This window comes from Panthera onca, chromosome C1, assembly GCF_046562875.1.
Source record: "Panthera onca isolate mPanOnc1 chromosome C1, mPanOnc1 haplotype 2, whole genome shotgun sequence".
Taxonomy (NCBI): domain Eukaryota; kingdom Metazoa; phylum Chordata; class Mammalia; order Carnivora; family Felidae; genus Panthera; species Panthera onca.
The window spans coordinates 142,031,864-142,054,356 of NC_138346.1; the positions used below are offsets into that span (position 1 = coordinate 142,031,864).

The following is a 22,493-nucleotide window of genomic DNA, read 5'->3' on the forward strand; positions in this document are numbered from 1 at the left end:
AAGTGCTAATTCCACTCCCCACTTTGCTTTCAATTTGTCCAGGTGGGTGTGATTGATTTGCCTGTTCAGCGGTTTGGTTATTTGTGGTTACCTGAATCTTTGTCTCATCAAAGCCCTTTAAACTGAAAGCCAGCCAGGTGTCCGCAGACAGCAAAGCCGATCTGCTGGGTAATTAAATAACGCGGGGAAGGGGGAGGAGTGGAATCGGAAGGGTTGTCTTTCGGGAGGGGTACAGCCTGGAAGTGGCCAATCCACACTTCAAGACTGGCTTCTTGGGAAGCTACGAGAACCGAACTCTAAAACCAGGACAGAGGAGGGCTTGGCGGGGTCACCGCATGTAAATGTCGCGGGGGGTTCCGCGAGGCCGCGCGAATCCGCTCGCCGGGGTGGGGCCGCGACGCCGCAAATCACCAGTTGAGGGCCGGAGCGCGCGCCGCGGGCTCAGAGCCGCGCCTGCAGCCGCCGGGGCCGGGGCCGGGCCGGAGCGGGAGCTGCCGGAGCCGTCCGGCGCACAGGCTAGCCGCGCGCGGGCTTCTCTGCGGGCGCGCCCCGCCGACCATGAGCGGCCGGTGCTCGGGGAGCAGCCGCGCCGTGGGGCCCGCCGAGCGGCGCGTCTGAGCCCCAGCCGGGGAGAGTCGGGGCACCGAGCGCCGCGCGGGGAGGTGAGTCTGTGCCGCGCGCCCCGCGGGGGTGCTGTTTCTCCTGGGGCTCCGCCGCCGCCGCGTCCCCTGGGAGGACGGTCTGGGAAGTTTGTTGGAGAAACTTAGAGGCAAAGTTGAGGCAGCGCTCCTCCTGCCCCCGGCAGAGCTGGCCTTTGAGGGGCGGGAGTGGCCGAAGTGGGGACCCGCCTTGCGCCCTAGGCGCCCTCGGAACTAGCTGGGATTCCCGAGAATCCCGAGAAGTGGCGCTCGGCGACGTGCGGCGAGCATCTATCTCTGCTTTTTGCTCTTGAGCAGTATCTGCCCGGGCGCTGGCCTCCCCCGACCCCCCGCCTCTGCCCGTCCCGGCTGCTCAGCTGGCCGCCCTTCCCCGTCTGGTCCCGTCCCACTCTTCGGGGCTCGGGGGCGGGGGTGGGGTGGGGGGAACGCGAGGACCAAGGGGCTCCGCTGGAAGCCCTGGGCTTGCAGGAGGCAAGTTTCTCCACTCATTTCTAGGAAAGTTTGCAAAGAAAGCGAAGGAGCCCGCAGTGTAACTGTTGACAACACCCCCCTCCTTCTCGCCCTTTGTTGAGAAAGAATGAATAGTTGGTTGTGCTGCTCCTTCTGCGTCGGGGAGGGGAGCGGAGGGAAGGGGAGGTGAAGGGAGGGACGGTGGACGCGACGGGAAGAGGTTAGAGCTCAGCCCTTTTCCCTAGGGGCAGCGGCCGCCACCACTTTAAAAGTTTGATCAGGTGTAGACACTTGTCTGGGAGCGGTCGAGTGGGCTCGAAGCAGCTGGCAAGGCGAAGAGTTCGTGGGCAACACGGTGGGTCGTGGCTGGGGCGGGAAACCCTGATTTGGGTATTAACTCTCTTGAAGAAAGGTGCGAAGGGGAAAGACCGGTTGCCGAATCTCCGTGTCTGCTTTCCCCTAAAGCCATTATCTAAGAGTGGAGCCAAGCATTCTGAGATTCTTTTAAACCTTGACATTTATCTCCCAAGGCTACACACAGATCTGTCCGAGGAAAATACATTGGCGGAGGGAAGGTCAGTTTGGGAGCGGATAATCTCCCTGCCTGTTGCCAAGGACTGAGGCCAGGCGGAGGAAGGGGAGGCCTCGGTGCTGGGAGACGGGGTTCAGCAGAGCGTGGGGCGGATCTGCCAAGTTAATAGTGGAGAAACCACAGGCCGAGCCCTTGTATGGGGGTGTGCAAGGGAATGTATGCAGCGTAATGTAAAGCGTTTGCCATGCCAGGGCCTCCGTCACCTCCTTGACTCCAGCTTTCTCTAAGCCTCTGCTGAGAAGGCTGGCATTTCCAGAATGACTAAGATCTCAATCTCCTATTCATATAGAAAGGACTGCTTGTCAAATGAATGCTAATCTTAAGAACTTGATCATGTAAATTCTAGGCTGTGTTGCTTGAAATACAATCCATGGAAGAATTATTCATACTTCAATCATTTGGCCAGACTTCATGAATTTACTTTGAAAACAGGGATCCTCTTAATTTCTTTCTTTTTTTTTGGGGGGGGGGATACTCTTAATTTCTAAACCAAAGAAAAACTTCATTCTAAGTGCATGAGCCAATTTTTTAATGTGCAGTGGTTCTAACTCCTTTTCCTGTTGCATTCTGCAGAGATATAAAACTACGTATCCAAACGAAAACTTCTCTGTTGTGGTCATAATTGGACAGCAGGAGCAGTTACATTTCCAGAGTTTAAAATATGATAGAAAGTTTTTAACGCCCACAGCAGGTGACCATCGATACGTTTAACTTGGAAATAGCTCATTTCAGAAATAAACTGGAAAACTCCAAACAAGAGGGCTGCCTGTTTCTGCATTGATTTGCACATGATCATCAGTTTCTTCAAGACATCGTTGTAAAGCAAGTGACTTGGGCTGCTCTGTTCACAAGCATTTCAAAGCACAGCCACTGGCTGTGTAGCACCAGGAAGGTAGCACATATGTTGGGAGTTTGTCAAGCTCACTCTTGTCCCTACTGAGATTTCAGCTCTGAACATTCACTGAGGTCTCATTTTTTCATATCAAGATACAGAATCTTTGACCTTTGTATACATTTCAAGGTCTGACATTAGACTGAGTCGGACACAGTGTCTATTTACCTGCATAGTAGAGAGAGGTGACGTCAGATGGCCAAAGTCTCACCTGGGCTTTTCTTTCAAACCCATGAGCATGTAGGCTCATTTGGTGCGCCTGTGTGTGTCTGCATCTATGTCCTACCTGGTTTGGTGTGTTTATATCTATTGCTTGGAGGTAAAACATTTCCTTCTTCATCCTTCCTGGCTGTGACCAGAAGCAGTGACTTCTTTAGTAAACTCTCTTTGTAAAAGGAATATAGTGATAAGCAAGACAGACCTGCTCCCTGACCTGCTCCAAAGAGACCTACCATTTATTGAATGCTTGCTGTATGTCCAGGGGTTTCCATACGTGATCGCATTTATTTTTCAGGACAACCCCATGAAAGAGGTATTTTTAACCCATTTGTACAAATGAGAAACTGTCAAAGAGGTTGACTGATTTGTCCCAGGCCATACAGCTAGTAAGTAAATGGCAGAGTAGGGATTTGATCCTCTGAATGTCTTACTTCAAAGCCTAGGTTCTGAACTATACCATGTTTGATTTTTTTTTTTTTAATTTTTTTAACGTTTATTTATTTTTGAGACAGAGAGAAACAGAGCATGAACGGGGGAGGGGCAGAGAGAGAGGGAGACACAGAACCAGAAGCAGGCTCCAGGCTCTGAGCCATCAGCCCAGAGCCGGACGCGGGGCTTGAACTCACGGACCGTGAGATTGTGACCTGAGCTGAAGTTGGACGCTTAACCGACTGAGCCACCCAGGCGCCCCTACCATGTTTGATTTTTTAAAAAATCAAATAGTACATAAGAAGTACAGAATGAATAGGAGCATTGATTCAAACATCTCTAAGAAAGGAAAATCTGGGAGCCAGAAAATGGAGATTTGGGTTTAGTCTTTACTATCCTTTTCCAACCACATATTCCCACCTCAGGGCGTTTGCATCTGTCCAGTCCCCTGCCTAGAACTCCCTGCCCATCTTCTCTTGACTGGTGTCATCTCTTTTTTCAAAGAACCTCTTCAGAGAAGCCCTCCCAGACCACCCTAATCTAAAATAGCCCTACATCCCAACCAGTATGTTTTATCATTTCATCCTGGTTTGTGTTCCCTGGGGCACTGACAGCTAGGATGTTACCTAGTTTGTCTTCTTGTCTGTGTTGACTGGACCCTTACTGCCCTCCCCCCCCCCCCCCCCCCATCACAATGTAGCCTCCATGAGAGCAGGAGCTCATCTGGTTTATTATGTCCTTATCCCTGGTACATTGTAAGCGTCCAGACAATATATATTGAATGAATGAACATTTACTTCGCTGATCTGGAAAAGGGAAGGGACTTGATTCTCTGAGATCCCACCTACATATAACACGCTGGGATTCTGCCTAGTGAGGTCAAATGTAGTAAGTGGCTTTGTTCTCAAAATGAAAAGTACTTACCTTGAACCTAGATTCCAACTACACACCATGTACTTCTATACCTTGGATTTGCCCTGGGTTCCTGGGGTCTGGAAAAATTAAAAGCAGATAAAGCTCAAGTAGGAAGTACAAGGACCAAAAAGGTTGTAAATGAGTTCCTTCTACCTATAGTTACCCCTTCGGTCCTCTGCCACACTTTTAGTTATATTTTTTGGAAGTGCTGTCTGTGGTCTGGGCCCACCTCCACCACCCTTAGGCTGATTCAAGCTTGACATAGGGCCTGGCGTTGAGCCAGTTTTTCCAAGTGACTACACATAGGGCAGGCCTGTATTTTAATGGGGAAGAGTCCCAATTTAGAGGCAGTGGGTTGTAGAGAGGAGCCTGGCTTACATATTTCCAATTTGCTGCTGAGAATTCTCTGGAGTTTTCAACTTAGCTCATCTTCTCCTTCCAGTTACTAGACTCTTCTTGACATCATTCAGGTCAACATCCCATCCTCAGGGAAGCCTTTCCTGGCCACTAGATGAGTCTAGACCCTGGTTCCCACTCTCTGTGCTCCCATAGCACTGGGAATCACCAGGACATGTGGTTGGTACTTCCTGTCTGCTTCCATCATAGAGTAGTAACCTCATGAGGACAGTTGTTTGACACTGTCCCCAATACCAAGCACAGTGCCTGCCACAGAGACCCTCCATACTGTGTGTGTTGAATGCATGAATGAATTGATGCTTCTGTTGACTGACCCCTCCTCATTGTTATTCTGTTCTGTTCCTTAGGTAACAAATCTGAGTGTTAAGTTTGCTCTGTACCAAAGAGACTCGCTTATCCAGTGGCTCTCAACCCTGGCTCCACATTGGACAGTACCGGTGGCTTTCAAAAGAATGATGCCAGGGTCCTACCTACTGAGGTTCTGATTTCATTGGTCTGGGTCACAGCTCGAGTGTCAGGATTTTAAAAGCTTCTCAGAGGACTCTTATGTGCAGCCAGCTTGAGGACCACGACTTCAGGTTTTCAGAGCTCAGCCCTTGCTTTGGGCCTTTTGGGCTTGAAGCAGCCATGTTGAGAGAGAGCAGGGATATAATTCATGGATATTGTATGGTTCCTGACAGTTTAAGAGGTACTTTCACATCTGTTATCACAGCTGATAATTACAAGCTAAGGGATCTGCTCTCAGGTTTAAATATTCCCTTTATGTTGATGATTCTTAAAAATCTACATCCTGTCCTGGCTCCTAGCTGTGCATACCAATATCTCACCTCCTCGACTGAACCACGTCATGGCTTCCTCACACGCAGCAGCTCAGTGGTGAGCTTGTTAGCCTCCCTCCTGCGGGAGTCCTCTCCTGCACAACTCAGCCTATTACAGCACCACACCATCCCGCCAAGGCTGTGGCCCTCGTCCTCCCTGCCAGGGGCCAGGAGCTCCTCATTCTTCCCTCAGTCCCTCTTTTCCCTGGCCACTGCCTCAGGTCAGGGTACTTCATCTTTCCCTGCTGGCTTGTTGCCATCAGCCTGACCGGACTGCCTCCCTTCTTTCCTTTCCATAATTACCACAGCTACCTCCCTGGGCACGGACTGGCTTCTGTCCCTCCCTTCCAGATCTTCCCTAGCACCGACAGCCCAGTCCAGACCCCTCGACACAACTTTCAAGACTTCACCATCTGTTCCCACGCTGGGTGCTCCTAGGAAATGCTTCCTGACTTCTCCACGTGAGCCACATAGCCCAACTTGCGGTTTGTGAGCCTGTGGGGGCACTTCCTTGCCTTTATGCATTTGCTGTTACAGCATCCTTTTGGAAGGCTTTTCCTTACAATTTTCTACCTTTCAAAATCCCTCCAGAGTACTTCCTCTCCACATCTCCAGCGTTGCCCTCCTCGAGTCCTTTGTTCAAATTGTTCTTCCCTCCAGCATTTGAAGGGTCCCTATTGATGAGTTCTAGGATTCTTAGAGTTCATAGGGATTGGGACTTATAAACATCATTGTTTCTCTGAGCCTCTCATATGGAGAAGGCACTTAACTGTTGAGAATAGGAAGGGCAAGTGTTAACCCTTGGTTCAGAGAATAAACTGAGGTATGGGGAACTGGCTGGAGGGCATTCTAGAGCATTTGGCCCAATTTTGAAATCTAGATCTTGGGTAAGCAGAGAGGAAACAGGCTGCCAGAAACACTGGAGCCAGGGCAACTTTAGCCCATCATAATGACCTGCAAATTGTTGATCATCACTGTGGCCCTTTGCACAGAAAGAGGTTCTGTGGGGTGCTCTGGGCCTCCCTAGAAGGTTCTTTGAAATGATGTAGGCCTCTATGAAGAAGGTGCTGACGGCTTGGGCAGGCAAGCATTTACAACTGTGGGGGGCAGTGTTGTGTATAGGGTGAGGGAATCCTACTGGGCTTACGTCACTGGTGGTCAGGCAGGGAGGGTCAGGGAGTCTGGATTTCTTTTTAAATAATGATGACTAACATTGAGTAAGTGCTGACAGTGTGCCAGGTACTGGCCAGACCCAGGAGAAGCCCATGCAGGGACTCACAGCCCTATTGTTCTGAACCCGCCGTGAGCCAGGCCTTCTGTGTGGTCACGGTTAGACATGGAGCAGACAAGCCCCAGAATTACCAGGTTTGGGAAAAAACTGAGGACAAGGTTAGGATTATATACCTTGAGTGAAGGATTTCCTCCTATCCAGCCCCCACAACTTGTATGTTTCTCTGTTGGACTGTTCATGTCCTCGATGGTTTATTTCCCTTGCGCTGTCTTTAACCCAGTTCTGCCTGCTACAATGTGAGCTTCTAGAGAGCATTGTTCTTCTTAGTGGTCATGGAGAAGCCATGTCCCAAGTCTCCAGTTCCTTAGTGGAACTGACAGCAGTGTTACTATTAAGTGATGATTTTCACTCTGAGCTGTCCTCTTTGTAGCAGGAAGGGTGCTCTGTAAGCAGTGGGGGCTGCAGGGCTTTGGAACAGACGGCAGAGCAAAGGAATGTTCTGCTCCGCAGCCTTGAAGAAGACAGTGCAACAGGCTTAGCTATGCTGCTGTGTTGTCCAGACTAGTCTGGTATCATGGCTGGTGGGACTGATTCTGGATCCTCAGTGTCTCCAGAGCCTAGTTCTAATTTTTACTCAGGCTTGTGTTTCCTTCCCTCTATGTATTAGCCTTAAAAATGTCTTATAGAATTTGACTTAGGTCAAAAGTATAGTTTGATTTTTGGGGGGAGGTGAGTGGGTGCTGACTCTGGCTCAGGGTGAACATTTCTGCTAGTGGTCACAGCTGGGAATAATTGTTGGGTCTAGTTTTGCATACGACCTAGTACACATTTTCCTTTTCTTTCCATGTGCTCCCCACCCCCTCTTTCTTATTTCTCTCCCTTCCCATTCTTCCCTGACTATACAGGCACCATGCATATTGCTTAACCCTGCTGGTGGCAGGCAGATTCCTGACCCCTCCGGGGGACAATGTACACGGATCCCTCACCCTAGTGGCTTTCCTCTGCAGCTGAGCCCACTAATGTACGGAGGAGTGACCCACCTCCTAACCCCTGACCCTGGCCCGTCTTCGTTAATTAGAGTACATTGATTTATTTGTAAGCACCAGGTCTTTGCTGGAAAAATTCTGCCCTGTTGCCCTGGGTAGCACAACTGAGGGGCTGGTCTGGCACTGGAGGCGTTCTAGCAGCTGAGGAATTCCAATAATCTCCACCTGTTCTTATCATTTACAGGGTGGTGGAAAGACGTGAACCACTTATCTAACATTTATAATGTGTTCTCTGATGCACTTATATTGAAACTTTGAGTACTTCCTCCATAGTCTTCTTTTTTGTCAGTCATGCTTTTCCATCAGCTTCAGTCATCTGAAATAAGAAAGTGGCTCATGTGCCCCTAGAGTCTCTGAAACTTGCTTGCCCTTTTCCATTGGCGGATCTGCTGCCAACCCAGGAGCATTCCTCTGTAGGATCAAAATAGGGGCATGAGTAAACTTCCCATTTGTATTAGATTTCACTAGTGATGCCATTCACTGTTTGTCTTCTAATGCTCCGTGAACGTGTTCTTTTGTTTAACGGTACATTTCCATTTCCTTTTGTGAGTAGGAAGTCAGTTCTTGTGATTATCTAAGATTCATGCCTTCGCTCTTTTCTTTCCCCCTTAGAGAAGCTGAGAATCATGGCTGCCGGAAAATTTGTGAGCCTTCCCAGAAACATGCCGGTGAATCACCAGTTCCCCCTGGCCTCATCCATGGACCTTCTGAGCAGCAAGTCCCCTCCTGCTGAGCATCACGCTGATGCCTATCAAGACGTGTCTATACACGGCACCCTTCCACGGAAGAAAAAGGCCCCTCCTCCCATCAGGTCCTGCGATAACTTCAGTCACGTGGGGACCCTGCCCCATTCCAAGTCACCTCGGCAGAACTCTCCGGTGACCCCGGCTATCATCCAGGAGCAACCCCTGCAAGACCGGAAAGGCGAAACCTTCACCTTCAGGTGACTTATTTAATTCCACAAGTGAAAATGACTTGTCTTTAAGGGACTTAAAAAAAAAAAATCTAAGTTGCCTGGGTGCCTCAGTTAGTTAATGGTCCAACTCTTCACTCAAAATTTGTGAGTTTGAGCCCCATGTTGGGCTCTGTGGCGACAGTGTGGAGCCTGCTTGGGATTCTCTCTTTCTCTCTCTCCCTCTCCCTCCCCCTCCCCCTCCCCCTCCCCCTCCCCCTCTCCCTCCCTCTCTCTCTCCCTCCCTCTCTCTCTCCCTCCCTCTCTCTCTGCCCCTTTCCACCCCCCACAAATAAATAAATAAGCTCAAAAAAAAAAAAACCAAAAACCAAAAACCTTTCCATTAGGGAATATGTCAGCTATACAGAGTAGAGCAAATAGTTTAATTCCCAAGGACCCACCACCCGGCTTCATGACCAGTCCTGCTTTTTCTGTTCTCCTGCCCACATTCCTTCCTTTGCTATTATTCTGAAGTAAATTTCAGCTCTTATTTTATCGTAAATATTTTGGTATATGCCTTTCAAAGATAAGTACTCTTATTTTTAAAAAACACAACATAATATAAAAAACTATAACACCTAAAAAAAGTAACCATTTCTTACTATCCAGTATGTGAGAGAGTTCTAAAGTCAACTTCCTGTGTATCACAAAGTCCCTCAGAACGAAGCACAAGTATTTCTTTTTATTATAATGTCAACTTCTGAACTATGTCCATCCAATTCTGTAGAGATGCCAAGATGTCTATAAATTAGAACCTGCATCTCCAACATGCTGAAATAAAATTTGGTGCGGATGCATCATCAGGTCAGCTTCAGAATACTTTAGAACAAGGATTGATTTCTCCTATCCACTAGGGATCTGGGTAAATAAGCTTTATGGTTGTAAAAACTTCTTGTCAGGATTTGTATTGGGCCTGGCTGTGATTGGTTTCTGCTTGTTAGAGCTGGTTTAGAAACTGCCCTTCTTTTCCTATTGGGGAAGATCAGCACCCTGTGATATTGTCGGGCAGAGAAGGGGCTGGTTCCTTCTGTTGTATCTCTTGGTGTCTCTTTTTGTCCAACCCTGTATCACAGACAGCCACTTTGATCCTAGCTCATTTCTTTGTTCAATGTCTATATATTGAGCACCTAGGTTGATTAGAGTACATTGATTTTGTAACCAGTGCCTCACCAGGAAAATTCTGCCCCATCCCTCTTAGTATCTTAACTGGAGGGCTGGTCTGACCTTGAAGACATTCTGGCAGCCAAATCATTCCAGCAATCTGCTCTTGCCCTTTTACAGGGTAAGGAAATATGTGAACTAACAGGACAGCAGTAGGGCATCTGAGATGGTATATTCCCAGAGCTAATATTGAGTGAAGGACCCAGGTAATAAATAAGTTAATTGCAGATTATATTGAGTGCTATAGAAGAAATAGTGATATACTGAAGATTTATTGGGGTTGTATCTTTATACAGTGGACAGGTCTCTGAGGAGATGATATTTAAGCTAAGACCTGCGTGATGAGAGAAGGTAGCCATGGGAAGAACCAGAGGAAGGTGGTTCCAGGCATAGGGAGAGCAGTGCAAAGGACTGGGGGTAGAGCAAGTGTTTCATGTTTGAAAAAACCCAAAATGAAGCTGGTGTGGCCTGTGGCTGGAGTGTAGCAAGCTGAGAGGAAGACGTACAGATTTTGGGAGAGAGCTAGACAGGCAAGAGTTCAGAATTAGTTTTAGTTGCATAATTGCAGTAGTATAAGAAGAAAATAAGTGGAGGCCCAGGTATTCTCTGTAGAGAGTGTTGGAGAGCTCTGAAATGTTTCTGACATCAGCTCAGAAGGTTCTCCCAGGGTGTCATGGGGCTTAGAAAGCCCTGCACCTGCTCTGCAAAATGTAGGTGGGTGACCTCCCAGCTCAGAGGAGCCAGCAGACGTCCCATGGACGGCACAGGTCAGTGGGGGGTGCACACCTGTGTACAGTATTGTTCGCATTGCACCACTGGCATCTGACAGGTGGGGATGAAGAAGCGGAGAAATCACTGCTCCCTCTCGCAAGGGTTAGGAGGCAGCAAAGAAAAAGAGCTCCCGGCCAGCCAGAAGCAAACACTAAATACCAGGCCGCACAAGGTGGAGTCAGAACCAACTATTCCTGAACTTGATGTAGCCACTTTTTATTTATTAAGTGAAACTCTGTAGTGAGCTACATATCTACTGTGTACCATATGGAGACGATTCACCAACTCATTCCTTGAAGTTCTAAGGTCCTGGCTGGGTGCCAGCTCTTCCAAGAGGGAATCTCCGGGCAGCTGGGGGTGGCGATGGAGTCACCCTTTCTATCTTGAGGAAGTTCTTGATAAACACCCAAGGCCCAAGCTGACAACCTGCCAGGAGTTCAAAGCTTTTTGATTTGAAAATGACTTGGACAGAGGTCAGATCTCTGTAAAAGATCTTATCAGGCAGGGGTGCAAGTCCTAAGTTTGAAGTCTGGGCTGTGGAAGACTTAATGAGGTTTGTTTATCATTCATCTAAATTCACATCTTTTCCCCTTAACTTAAAGTATCTTATTGTTAAAGGTGAATACAGGAAGTAACAAACACATCACCTTCAGAATTCTCCTGAGTGAGAAGGTCATGTCAAAGGATCATAAGTCCTAGTCTCCTGCTCCTCAGTCTTATTAATAGATTTTGTTTACTTATTTTTATTTTTTTATTTGTTGACTTATTTTTTTGAGTAAACTCTACCCCCAACATGGGGCTCGAACTCACAACCCAAAGATCAAGAGTCACATGCTTTACCAACTGAGCCAACCAGATGCCCCTATATTTGGTTCACTTAACACACTTTTTTTTTTAAATGTTTATTTTTGAGAGAAAGAAAGAGAAAGAGAGAGAACAGGCAGAGGCTCCAGGCTCTGAGCTGTCAGCAGAGACGCTGTCATTAAGCTTGAACACATGAACCATGATTTCATGACCTGAGCCTAAGTCAGATGCTTACCTGACCAAACCACCCGGGCACCCCCTTAATGCACTTTAAAAACTATCTTGAGGGGTTCCCAATTTTGAGGAGTTCAAAGTACCTTGTGTTATTTTCATCCTTTTAAATATTCCTACTAAGATTATTAGCTGCCTCAGTTCCTTTTTGGAACAAGCCACAAGATCCACCAAATTTGTGCATATGAAAAGCTAGGGACAAACAGTGTGAATGAAAGTCTGGGGCTCCAGAGACAGGGGTTGCCTAAAGTGCCTCAACTGAACTGCCATGAGGGAGAAACAGCATTTCTGTTCCTAACTCAGCTCTTACAGCTCTGGTGCTAAGAAAACACCAACCACCCAGCACTCTTGCTCACTCACCACTGGAAGCTGGGAGCCATGTGTATTTTCAAGTTAAGAGTTTTGGATCTCTGACTCCAGGGGGTGAGACTAGTTAGGTCTACTTTTAACAAGATTATTGATTTGTGTGGGTGGGGGCGGGGGGGGGGGCGGATCTTCTTTCAGGTAAACTTTTTTGGCCTTGTTACTTTTCATAACAAATTCAAAGGTTAATTTCAGCTGACAGTGACTTGCCCAGATGTCAAGTCTGAAAACCTTCCATTTTTTCCTGTTTGGTGTGGGCATGATGATAATGGGACCATAAGAGGAAGCCCAGACCCCCTTGTCATGTATACCCCAGGGAAACCTGCCAGACAACACCTTTTTGTCTTGTAAAATATTCTGATAAATTGCAAGTTTGGTAGTTTCCTAACAAATATGTTTAGCTTATTTATCATGAAAAAGTCACTTGTATTTTAATTGCGTATTAATTGAACATCCACCTTGTGGAAGACTGTAGGCAAAGCAGAGGAAGTCTCCCCTTTGACCTAAAAATGTGTAGTGTGAAGCTTTCTTATCAACATGAGTCCTATGCACATGAATTATTGTCTCTTACGTTTTATAGGTTTAAAATATCTTCAAGGCTATGTTCATAAATCATCCTGTATAAACATGATAACCCTGTGTGAGAGACATGGCAGATTTCATCCTGAGCGACAGCATTGTTATTATCATTCACAGTCAAGAAAGTGGTTCAGGGATGTTGAGGCTCCTAAGATCAGACCCTAGTGGGTAACTGAGCTGGGCTTAGAACCCAGACAGTACTGTAGGGTCTTCCTCAGACACTGTACTCCACAGCCTCCCAAGAAGGTTGGCACTGGCTGTGGGTGTCTTCTGAGCTGTCCTCTTGCATGGAAAACTTCAGCCCCCAGAGTCTGAACCCAGCACCTTGGACACCCACCTTGGGAAATGGACTCTTGGCCACCAAGAGCCAGGCAGAAGGCAGGCCTAGAAGGGAGAGTGGGTCTCCCCTCATTTGGAGACCGTATCTCTTGGCTTTGTTGTTGTCTTGGCTGCCCTTGGATGTACTTGTGGTTTTGAAAGGTGGCCAAAACGAGAAGCCAGGCTGCTCTTAAACCTGCTGCTTGATGTCACAGAAGAAGCCTTTGTTCTGCAGGCAGAGCGAGGCTTCCCAGAGAGGTCTGCAGACAGGATTTCCTCTTGACACTAGCGTTGTTTGACTGATGTCCCTTTGATTCACTTATCTTCAAGGATGAATTTTTATTTGAATCTGGGACCTTCCTTGGGCTCGGAGGAGACTGGTTCCTGTTGTTGAGCTGTGTTGTCAGGATAGCTGAAGGATCAGCTCTGGGAGACCGTTCCGGGTCTGCTTCCTGCCTGTGGGTACGTGGAGGCATGCATTCCTGGGAACAGCTGCCGAGTGCCTAATTCCTTCTGCCCCTTGTGCTGTGGGAGCATGTGGTGGGACAATGTGATGTTTCATTAGTTTGCATGAGTGGAGCTGACTGACTAGTCACAAGTGTTTTAACTGATGGGGGCCAGAAAGTCTGCAGAATTATCCCAAATTAAAATCCAGTATGCTTTCCCAGGCAGTAAGTAACGTACCATGTTGCAGCGGCTGCTCTTTAAAGTGGAAGCAAAGTGTAAGGCATAGGATCTGTGCAGACTCTTCTCCAAACACTGATTTAAATATCTAATTCTGGGCTATGTCAGTGCCCTCACCTGGAACATTTATTTCATTTGTTCCTCTTGAGAACCACCGAGTTCTAGAACTACTGCTTTCTCCTCACAAAGCAAGATGTTTCCCCAGACATGAAAAGAAATCAGCCTTTAGCTCGTAGTTGACCAGAAGGACCTATAATGCAAAGGTCCACGTGCAAATATGTGCATTTTATTTACATATGGGCATGTCTCCTCTCTGCAAATTGGAAGCTTTTCGTGCACAGAGGAAAAGTTGGGTTTAGAGTTGAAAAAGGCTATCTACTAGATTATAGATTCTATTTAATAGAAGATGCATTTATTGAGTTAGCAGAGTGACAGTCGCCTAATGGCCAAGAATGTCTCCAGGAAAGTTACAGTCCCTGTGTTGAATTTTTCCTTTTAAAATTTCAAGTTGGGTTTTACTAACATTTTGAAATGTTCCTTGGTGTTTGGATGCAGCTGTTGTGGATGGGGTAGTGAATTCCAAGGACCGGTGCATGCCCAGGCCCCGGTGGTCCCTGGTGTGCTGAGCCAGGAACAGCTGGGTCAGAGGTGAGCTCAGCCCCTGCTGGGCATCTTGCACACTCCCCCCCCCCCCCCCCCAACCACCACCATCGTCCCCAGGGTTGAGAGAGCCCAGGCACGGGGAAATGCCTGTGGGTCCGCCAGCTGCCCACAGTGGTCCTCCGTCGTCTACTGACAGGGATGATTTGAACCGAAAGCCTGGGATCTGTGCATTCTCAGCTGTTCTTCTGGGGAAAACTGAAGGATTTTTTTTTTTTTTTTTTTTTTAACTGAGTGCAAACCACGATCAAGAAGATGATCAGAGTATTACACAAAGCAGTCTTTGTTTAATGATGCTGCTCCGTATCTTCTCTGCCCCTGCCCCCAGGGCCTACAAATCATGGTTGCTTAGGCCTCTTGTATGCTGTTTGAGAAAGGTCAGGTTTTAGTCTTCTGAGAGTCAGAAACCGTGAGAGTTTTTCACACCTTTCAGTATACGTAGCAGCCTATTGTAAACAGGAGGTGCTGTGCAGTTACAAATGATTGTGTTCTTATCACATGTGGATTTGGCCTTCGCAGCCTGGCCAGAGGATAACAGGCTGGAGAGGTCATTGTTATTGTTGATGGGAAGGAGATGCCTTTGCAGGGCTTGTGCTGGAGCCCCAGGACCCATAAGCTGGCAGGCTGCAGCCGCCCTGCCGCTCATGGCTCTGTGATGCTGCCAGCATGCAGTCGGTCCCCAAGAGGGTAACTGGAGGGTTGGATGCAGAATTTCAAGCTCTCTCTTCTTAGAGGTCCCAAAAACAGCACATGGCATTTTTGTTTTAAGGATTGTGCCCTTATTTAAAAATTACAGAAGTCTGGGGCATCTGGGTGGCTCAGTCGGTTAAGTGTCCAACTTTGGCTCGGGTCATGATCTCACAGTTTGTGGGTTTGAGCCCTGTGTTGGGCTCTGTGCTGACAGCTTGCAGCCTGGAGCCTGCTTCAGATTCTGTGTCTCCCTCTCTCTCTGCCCCTCCTCTGCTCATGCCTTGTCTCTAACTCTCTCAAAAATAAAACATTAAAAATATTTTAAATAAAAATTACAGAAGTCTGAGAAACCTGACATAACTGACCCAGCATTTGTGCAGGCAGGACTGTCTGTGATTCCCAGATGCACCTGCAGACATAGTAACCAAAGCTAAAATAACTCCTTCCATGGAGAGGAGGAGAAAATACCAGGCTCTTAGCCCAGACGTCTCCATTCAGATCCTTGTTTTTCCATTTATTAGGTGTGTGAACTGGGGCAAGTTCTGAACTATAAAATGGGGGTGAAAATACCTCCCTCTGAGGAGTGCTGTGAAGGTTCACTGGTTACTAAATATGAAGGCTGCACCAAATGGCAGAGCTCTGACTTCCGCACTTGAGCCTGGCACCGCCTTCCTGGGAGTCTGGGTGGAGGAGGTCACGTCCTTGCTGTCAGCTCCCACCTCATCACGAGCACTTTATTCTTCTCCTGCCCCAACTCTGCTGTGTGACACCTGACCTTGAAGGCCGCCGATGCCTTTACTGGGATGTTGACATAGTCATGGATATCAAAGAATGCTGCTAGAGACCTTGACACTGATTCCGGCAACCAGACCCAGTAGCTTTGTGACCTTGTGTAAGTTACTTTACCTTTCTGATTGTCTACGTCCTCAAAGGGTAGCTATGAGGTCAAATAGAATCCCACGTGGGGGTGCCTAGCACAGAACCTGGCATGAAGAAGGGGCTCAGATGTAGGTTTCCATCCATCTGTCCTTCCTCCTGGAGGCCCCTAATCCTTGTGTGTAACCTGAGATCACATTCAATGCCTGAGGCTTCTGTGGGAGAAAGTTTCCCACATGTTGATGGTGTCTGGCTGGAATCCCTCTCTCTGGGTCTGCCCTGAGCTGCCCTATAGCAGTGTGCCTTGGCCACCATTCATGCTTAAAGGTATGACAGCCTCACGCTGCACTAAAAGATCAGCACACCATTGTATTAAGACACAAAACGGGGCCTGTCTTCAGTGCGCTGGACCAGCCCTTTCCTGCCTGTCCTTGTGCTTAATATTAGTGTCTTAGCTATTTATTCTTTGGTAAATGTTTATTGAGCTTACTTTGTGCCAGGCACTATGCTAGGTACCAAGTACCCACGGAGAATGAAATACATGTGGGTCCTGTCCTTACGCTGTGCCCAGTTTAGAGGGCATGCAAACAAATGCATCAATAAATACATAACCACATTGGGGTGCCTGGGTGACTCAGCCGGTTAAGCATCCACCTTCGGCTCAGGTCATGATCTCACAGTTCATGTGTTCAAGCTCTGCGTCGGGCTGTGTGCTGACAGCTCAGAGTCTGGAGCCTGCTTCAGATTTTGTGTCTCCTTCTCTCTCTGCCCCTCTGCTTGTGCTCTCATGCTCACTCTTTACTGGGTCTCTCTCTCTCTCTCAAAAATAAATAAACGTTAAGAAAATTTTTTTAATAAAAAAAATACATAACCACAAAATGAGGAGATGCAAGGAAGGGAATATCAGAGAGCCCAGAGCTCCTTCGATTGCATGGAGGGAAGGCCTCTCTGTGGGAGGGAACATTTGAAGATTTAATATAAAAGGAGAATGTAAAATACTTGATTAATATTGATTATGTTACTATGTGTTAAAATGGTATTTAAATATTATGTTAAACAAGATATTGAAATTAATTTCACCTATTTCTTCTCAATTGGCTACTAGAAAATTTAAAATTACGTGTGTTTTCATATGAATGGATAAAGAAGATGTATATGTGTGTGTATATATACACATATACATACACACATACACACACACACATATATATATAAATATACACACACATACACACTCCATCAAAAAGAATGAAATCTTGCCATTTGCAACAACATGGATGAAGCTAGAGAGTATTATGTTAAGTGAAATAGGTCAGTCAGAGAAAGACAAATACCATATGATTTCACTTACCTGAGGAATCTAAGAAACAAATGAGGAAAGGAGAAAAAAGAGAGAAACCAAGAAGCAGACTCTTATCTATAGAGAACACACTGATGGTACCCAAGGGGGAGGTAGGTGGCGGGATGGGTGAAATAGGTGAAGGGGATTAAAGAGTGTACTTGTGATGAGTGCCAGGTGTTGTAAAAAAAAAAATTACATATGGTTTTCACATTGTATTTCTATTGGATGGCACTGACCTAGACCTTGGTGTAAGGAATTTAGATTTTCTCCTGAGGGTGAAGGGGAGCCTTTAAAGGGTTTTAAGTAAGGGAATAATGTGATCTGATTCAATTTTTAGAAGATCACTTACTTGGTCTCTGGAGAAGGGGACAGGAAGCGGCTGCAAAAGTACAGGGAGCAGGTAGAGGTCTGTGCTGGGATAGTGGTGGAAAAAGTGAGAGGGGGTGGATTCAAGATCTATTTGGTGGGTAGAGTCTACAGGACTCTGTGAGGTTTTGATGATGTGGGGTGAGGGAGGGGGACCACCAGGCATGGCTCCGGCAGCTGGTGTGTGAGGTGGGGCCATTTACTGAGATGGGAAAGACTGGGAGGGGAACAGGGCTTCCTTTGTTGGACTGCTTTTTGTTTGGTGGATGGCTGAGAATTGAGACTTCTCTTTGGGGTGTGCTAAGTTCGAGATGCATGCATGTCAAGTGGTGGTGTTAACCAGTCAGTGTTATAAGCCTGGAGCTCTGGAGAGAGATCCATGCTCAAAGTTATACAGTCAGGAGAGTCTGCATAGAAGTGAAATTAAAGCCATGGAAAGGGATGTCCTCCCCAAGGGAGAGAGCTGTGTACAGCATGAAGGGAAGGAACCCTGGGACCCAGCCCTGAGGATCCCTGGCATATCTGTTCCAAGGGGTCAGCCGTGGAGGCTGACTTTGCATAGGCTGGCTTTGGTGGGGAGCAGAGAAGCAAGGCTGGAGTTGCACAGGGGTGCTGTTCGAAGGAAGGTTTTTCTTTTTAGAACGAGAGACAGGGGCCCCTAGGTGGCTCAGTAGGTTAAGTATCTGACTTCGGCTCGGGTCATGATCTCACGGTTTGTGGGTTTGAGCCCTGTGTCAGGCTCTGTGCTGACAGCTCAGAGCCTGGAGCCTGCTTCACATCTGTGTCTCCCTCTCTCTCTGCCTCACACTGTCTCTCTCTCTCTCTCAAAAATAAATAAACATGAAAATTAGAATGAGAGACAAAATTCAATAGGAAAAGATCTAATCTTTTAAGCATGTAGTAAAACAAAACACATCTTTTCATTACTTGAGTCTTTTTATAAAACATTTTTAATTAAAGCAGACATGCCCCAGGGCCACCTTCCCTGTGAGCCTGTGTCAGCAGCATGGTGATCACGCTCCTGCACTTCCTTCCCCACCGGGTCCCACATGTTCTCTGATGACTCTATGGACAGAGAAGGTAAATGGATGACTGTGGTTGACATGCAGGCTTTGCCTGAGGGGTGACGGCTGCTTTTCCACCGTTTGGGTGAGCAGCAACCTTGAGGCGGCTGCCTGGCCTGGAAGGCAGGTAGAGAGCGTGTGTTCTGTCTCTTTGGCTCGGTGAAGGCTTTCTTCTTAGAGGTCCTGGGGACATCATCTCAAAACCATACCACTTTTATTCTTCCTTTGAATTAGTTGAGAAGAAGCTTTTGCAAACACACATCGTTTCAGAAGGAGATGAAGAACAGCTGGGGGTGGGGTGGATGGAGTGAGGAAGGGCGAAGAGTCACCAGCCAAACAAAGCATCTGCTTTTATCAAAAGTGCTGTGTTGGGGCTTAGACAGCCTGAAGTCTGATGAGTCACTGATGCCATCCTCTCTGCCTGCCAAGAGACGTACTGGCCTTGATATGGTGTTTCTTATTCTTACTCTACTCAGTTTGACTGACTGCTGCCAAGTTAAGATGTGAACTATAGCTTTTAGCTTAATGCTGTCACTAGAATTCTGCTGAGTACAGGGTAATCTATCACTGTGTCAAATTTTTATCAACTAGTACTGCTTTGTATTAGTCTTGGATTCCTGTATAGACTTACCAGAGTAGAATATGTAGGATATTTAAATGATGCTGTTTTAACATGATTAGGAAATCTGCCTGAGGAGGTGGTTTCACTGCCATTCTTATAATATATGTCATGCACAGGGGCGTCTGGGTGGCTCATTCGGTTAAGCGGCTGACTTCGGCTCAGGTCATGATCTCGCGGTCCATGAGTTCGAGCCCCGCGTCGGGCGCTGTGCTGACAGCTCAGAGCCTGGAGCCTGTTTCAGATTCTGTGTCTCCCTCTCTCTGACCCTCCCCCGTTCACGCTCTGTCTCTCTCTGTCTCAAAAATAAATAAACATTAAAAAAAAATTAAAAAAAAATAATATATGTCATGCACACATTAATCGGGCATTGCTGTATTTTCCAATGAGGTAGAAACTGACTCACAGAAGCAGGAATTGGCTGGCAAAGTGGAAGAAGCAGGACCTTTAAATATACTCAGGCCTTAGAATCTCTGATAGCCAGGAAGGGAAATGTGTCCTCATCTACAGTAATCCCCCTGCGCCCCCCCCCCCCCCCCCCCCGCCCGGGGTCTAAGAAGAAAGATTCTCAAAGTTGAAGGAAATGATAAAGAGGATCCCATGGCCTGAGCCTCTGAAAGGGAAACACAGTTGAGGACAATCAGAAATAGCGTGCTGAACACTGCTCGAAGGAGGATGAGGTATGTGACCATCCAGGTTGTTCTTGGTTTAGGGATGTGCATGCAGGACTGTCTCCAGCTGGACTCACTGGTTTACAGGATCCCCCTATGTGGTGGGATGAGCCAGGGCCATTCTGATGAATTCATCCTCGGGTACGTTGAACATCGACTGTGTGCCTGGCCTTGTGCTGGGTGGTAGAGCTCTAAAGGCAGGCCAGCGACTGCGTCCGTGTGAGGAGTTCAAAGCCACAGGAGAAAGGGATGCCCCTTTTGAACCATCTGACCTCCCCAGCATCTGTTATGTCCACCTTCTTTGCTGCTGACCCAGCTTCTTATCCATGGTATAGCCCTTCATATCACTCCCTAGTTCTCTTCTGCTTTTCTTGGCCTCTGACCTTAACATATTTCCAGGTATCACATTATTTTTTCTCCTTGACTGGGTGATTGGAAGTTGTACTTTCTAGATAATCCTTCCCCCAGGGCCTGCCTGCTTGCTCTTGTGCTGTCCTGGCCTTGGACCCAGACCAAAGAAAGGTTGGGCCATGCCACCTATGCAACGACCACGTCAGAAAGTGGCTCTGGGTTGTAAAAGAAACAGTGCAGAGTGAGCAGAGGATTGTGAAAAATGCTAAGGGTAACAAAAAGGGCTTTCAGAAGTTATGGTTGGAACAATGAAACCAAAGAGGGGGAGGTGAGAGAAACCAAACTGCTGAGCTGCTGTTTGGCTTGCATTTTTTCTGTCAAGGAAATGATTTCCCTGATTGGAAAGGGTAGGATCCATGTAAAGGAAGAGAATTCCCAGCTGGAGTAGAAGAGGCCATGGCAAGGGGCTCTGATGCCACCAGATGAGGTGAAGCTCCAAGGCCCAAGAAGACCGAGGGGGCCCAAGGCCAAGACGATGCAGGCACCTCAAGGTCCACGCCAATGCAGACCAACTTTGGAGGAGTGTAGGCGTAACAAGCTACAGCAAAGATGCAGATGAATATCTTAATTTTCAAGAAAGGAACTAGAAAGACAATAGAAACCTGTAAAATAAGATTGAACTGATCTCAGGAAATACTGTAAAAGGACTGGACAATGATTTTTGCATACTTGCTGGAGGAAACATTGACCGTTAGCGTATTAGGGCTTTGCCAAAAGCAAGTCAGACCAGATTAATTTCCTTCCTATAGAGGAAGCTTGAGAAGGTGTGTGAGCAAATGCCAATCACTGGTGATATCCTTCAGGTGAGAGGCAGGCCAGATGGTAGTACATGAAGCGTGCTGTGGACTGTGTCCTGATTGACCCACGTCTCGCTCTGCCTACTCTAGCTAGTTTTTTAAAAACTGTTTATACGGTAATATGGACATAAAGATCACACTGGGGGGTGACGTGAATCTTAGAAGAATATGTCAAAATGACACAAATGAGGTCCAAAAAAGATCATGGCATTTTGAAAGAATAGACCAAATCTAATTGCATAAGACTCTAGTGAGAGGCTTGGGGCACCGGGGTGGCTCAGTCGGTTGAGCATCCGACTTAGGCTCAGGTCACGATCTGGCAGTTTGTGGGTTTGAGCCCTGCGTTGGGCTCTCTGCTGTCAGTGTGAAGCCTGCTTCAGATCCTCTGTCACCCTCTCTCTCTCTGCCCCTTCCACACTCTTCCACACTCACGTTCTCTCTCTCAAAAATATTTAAAAGAAAAGACTCTAGTGACTTGCACTAGAATTCAGCAAAGTCAAAGTATGGGATTTGGCTTAATAGTCACATGTGAGAAATATTGCAGGATTTGGATAAGTGCAGCCTCAGAATGAGTCAGCAGTGTGCTATGGTCATCAAAGAAGCTAATGTGATTTTAGGAGCATTAACTAAAGTTTAATATTCAGATGAAGGGAAGTGGTCACACTTGGCTGCCCAGATCACATATCTGGTGAATTGTTTTTAGCTCTAGACAACCAGAAATAGAAGATGAATTCCCCCAGTACAGTCCAGTGAACTTCTGTCGAGGCCACTCCTTTACTCCAAAGCAGATCTTTTGGTTTAATCCTTAAAGAATATCCCTAAGGTTTTGTGTATTAGTGAAAAGGAACTTCTCATGTCATATATTAACCCTGGGAGGAAAATATGAAATACGCACCAACCTTAATCCTGTCGACTCCTAGTGAAGCCTATGTTAACAAATAAGGTCAATAAATACATTGCGAGATGTGGGGGAGTGAATCTCTTCTCATTTATTTTGCAAGGTGATAAAATATATTGAGTGCACATCTAGAAGTGTTGCAGTTCTCTGTTTTTAAAGCTGCATCCCTTTTTAAGTTAGCAAAGGCTGTATACATAATATGCCCCTGCCTAGTGTAAGAAAGGCAGGGGACTTTCATGGGATTCCCAGCATCAGTAAAGAACCTGTCCATCAAATCACATCTCGGTGGATATTTTTCCGGGACCTTCATCTCTACTCGCCAGGCCAGCCATCTTTCAAGCATCCATTTCTTCTCATTTTCCCAGAAACCAATGGAAATGGCCCTGTAGTAAACTCTCTGTCCATTTGGTGATCTCCCTAATGAACTTCAAACATGACATTTCAAACATATCCAGAGAGATTCATTTTCAGCAGGAGCAGCCAGCCTCTCAGTGTCACTTTGAAAACTTCTGGTCTCAGTGGGGCTGAGAAGCCAGGCACTTCCCGAACAGCAGTGACGGTCTGTTGC

The 22,493-nt window shown here is 47.0% G+C and overlaps 1 protein-coding gene across 3 annotated transcripts in view; it reads left to right on the plus strand.

The window, feature by feature from the left end:
• The first annotated feature begins 331 nt into the window (after positions 1-331).
• Positions 332-22,493, plus strand: part of BCAR3 (BCAR3 adaptor protein, NSP family member) — a 114,501-nt gene continuing 92,339 nt past the window's right edge. Inside the window, exons 1-2 of one of the 3 annotated variants that reach the window (XM_060623799.2) lie at positions 332-662; positions 8,281-8,611. In XM_060623799.2, coding sequence (XP_060479782.1) covers positions 8,295-8,611 — 317 coding nt within the window. In that variant the 5' untranslated portion in view covers positions 332-662; positions 8,281-8,294. Of the gene's footprint in view, positions 663-1,378; positions 1,465-8,280; positions 8,612-22,493 lie in introns of those variants that run through there. The other 2 variants (XM_060623795.2, XM_060623796.3) reach the window with 2 other exon arrangements.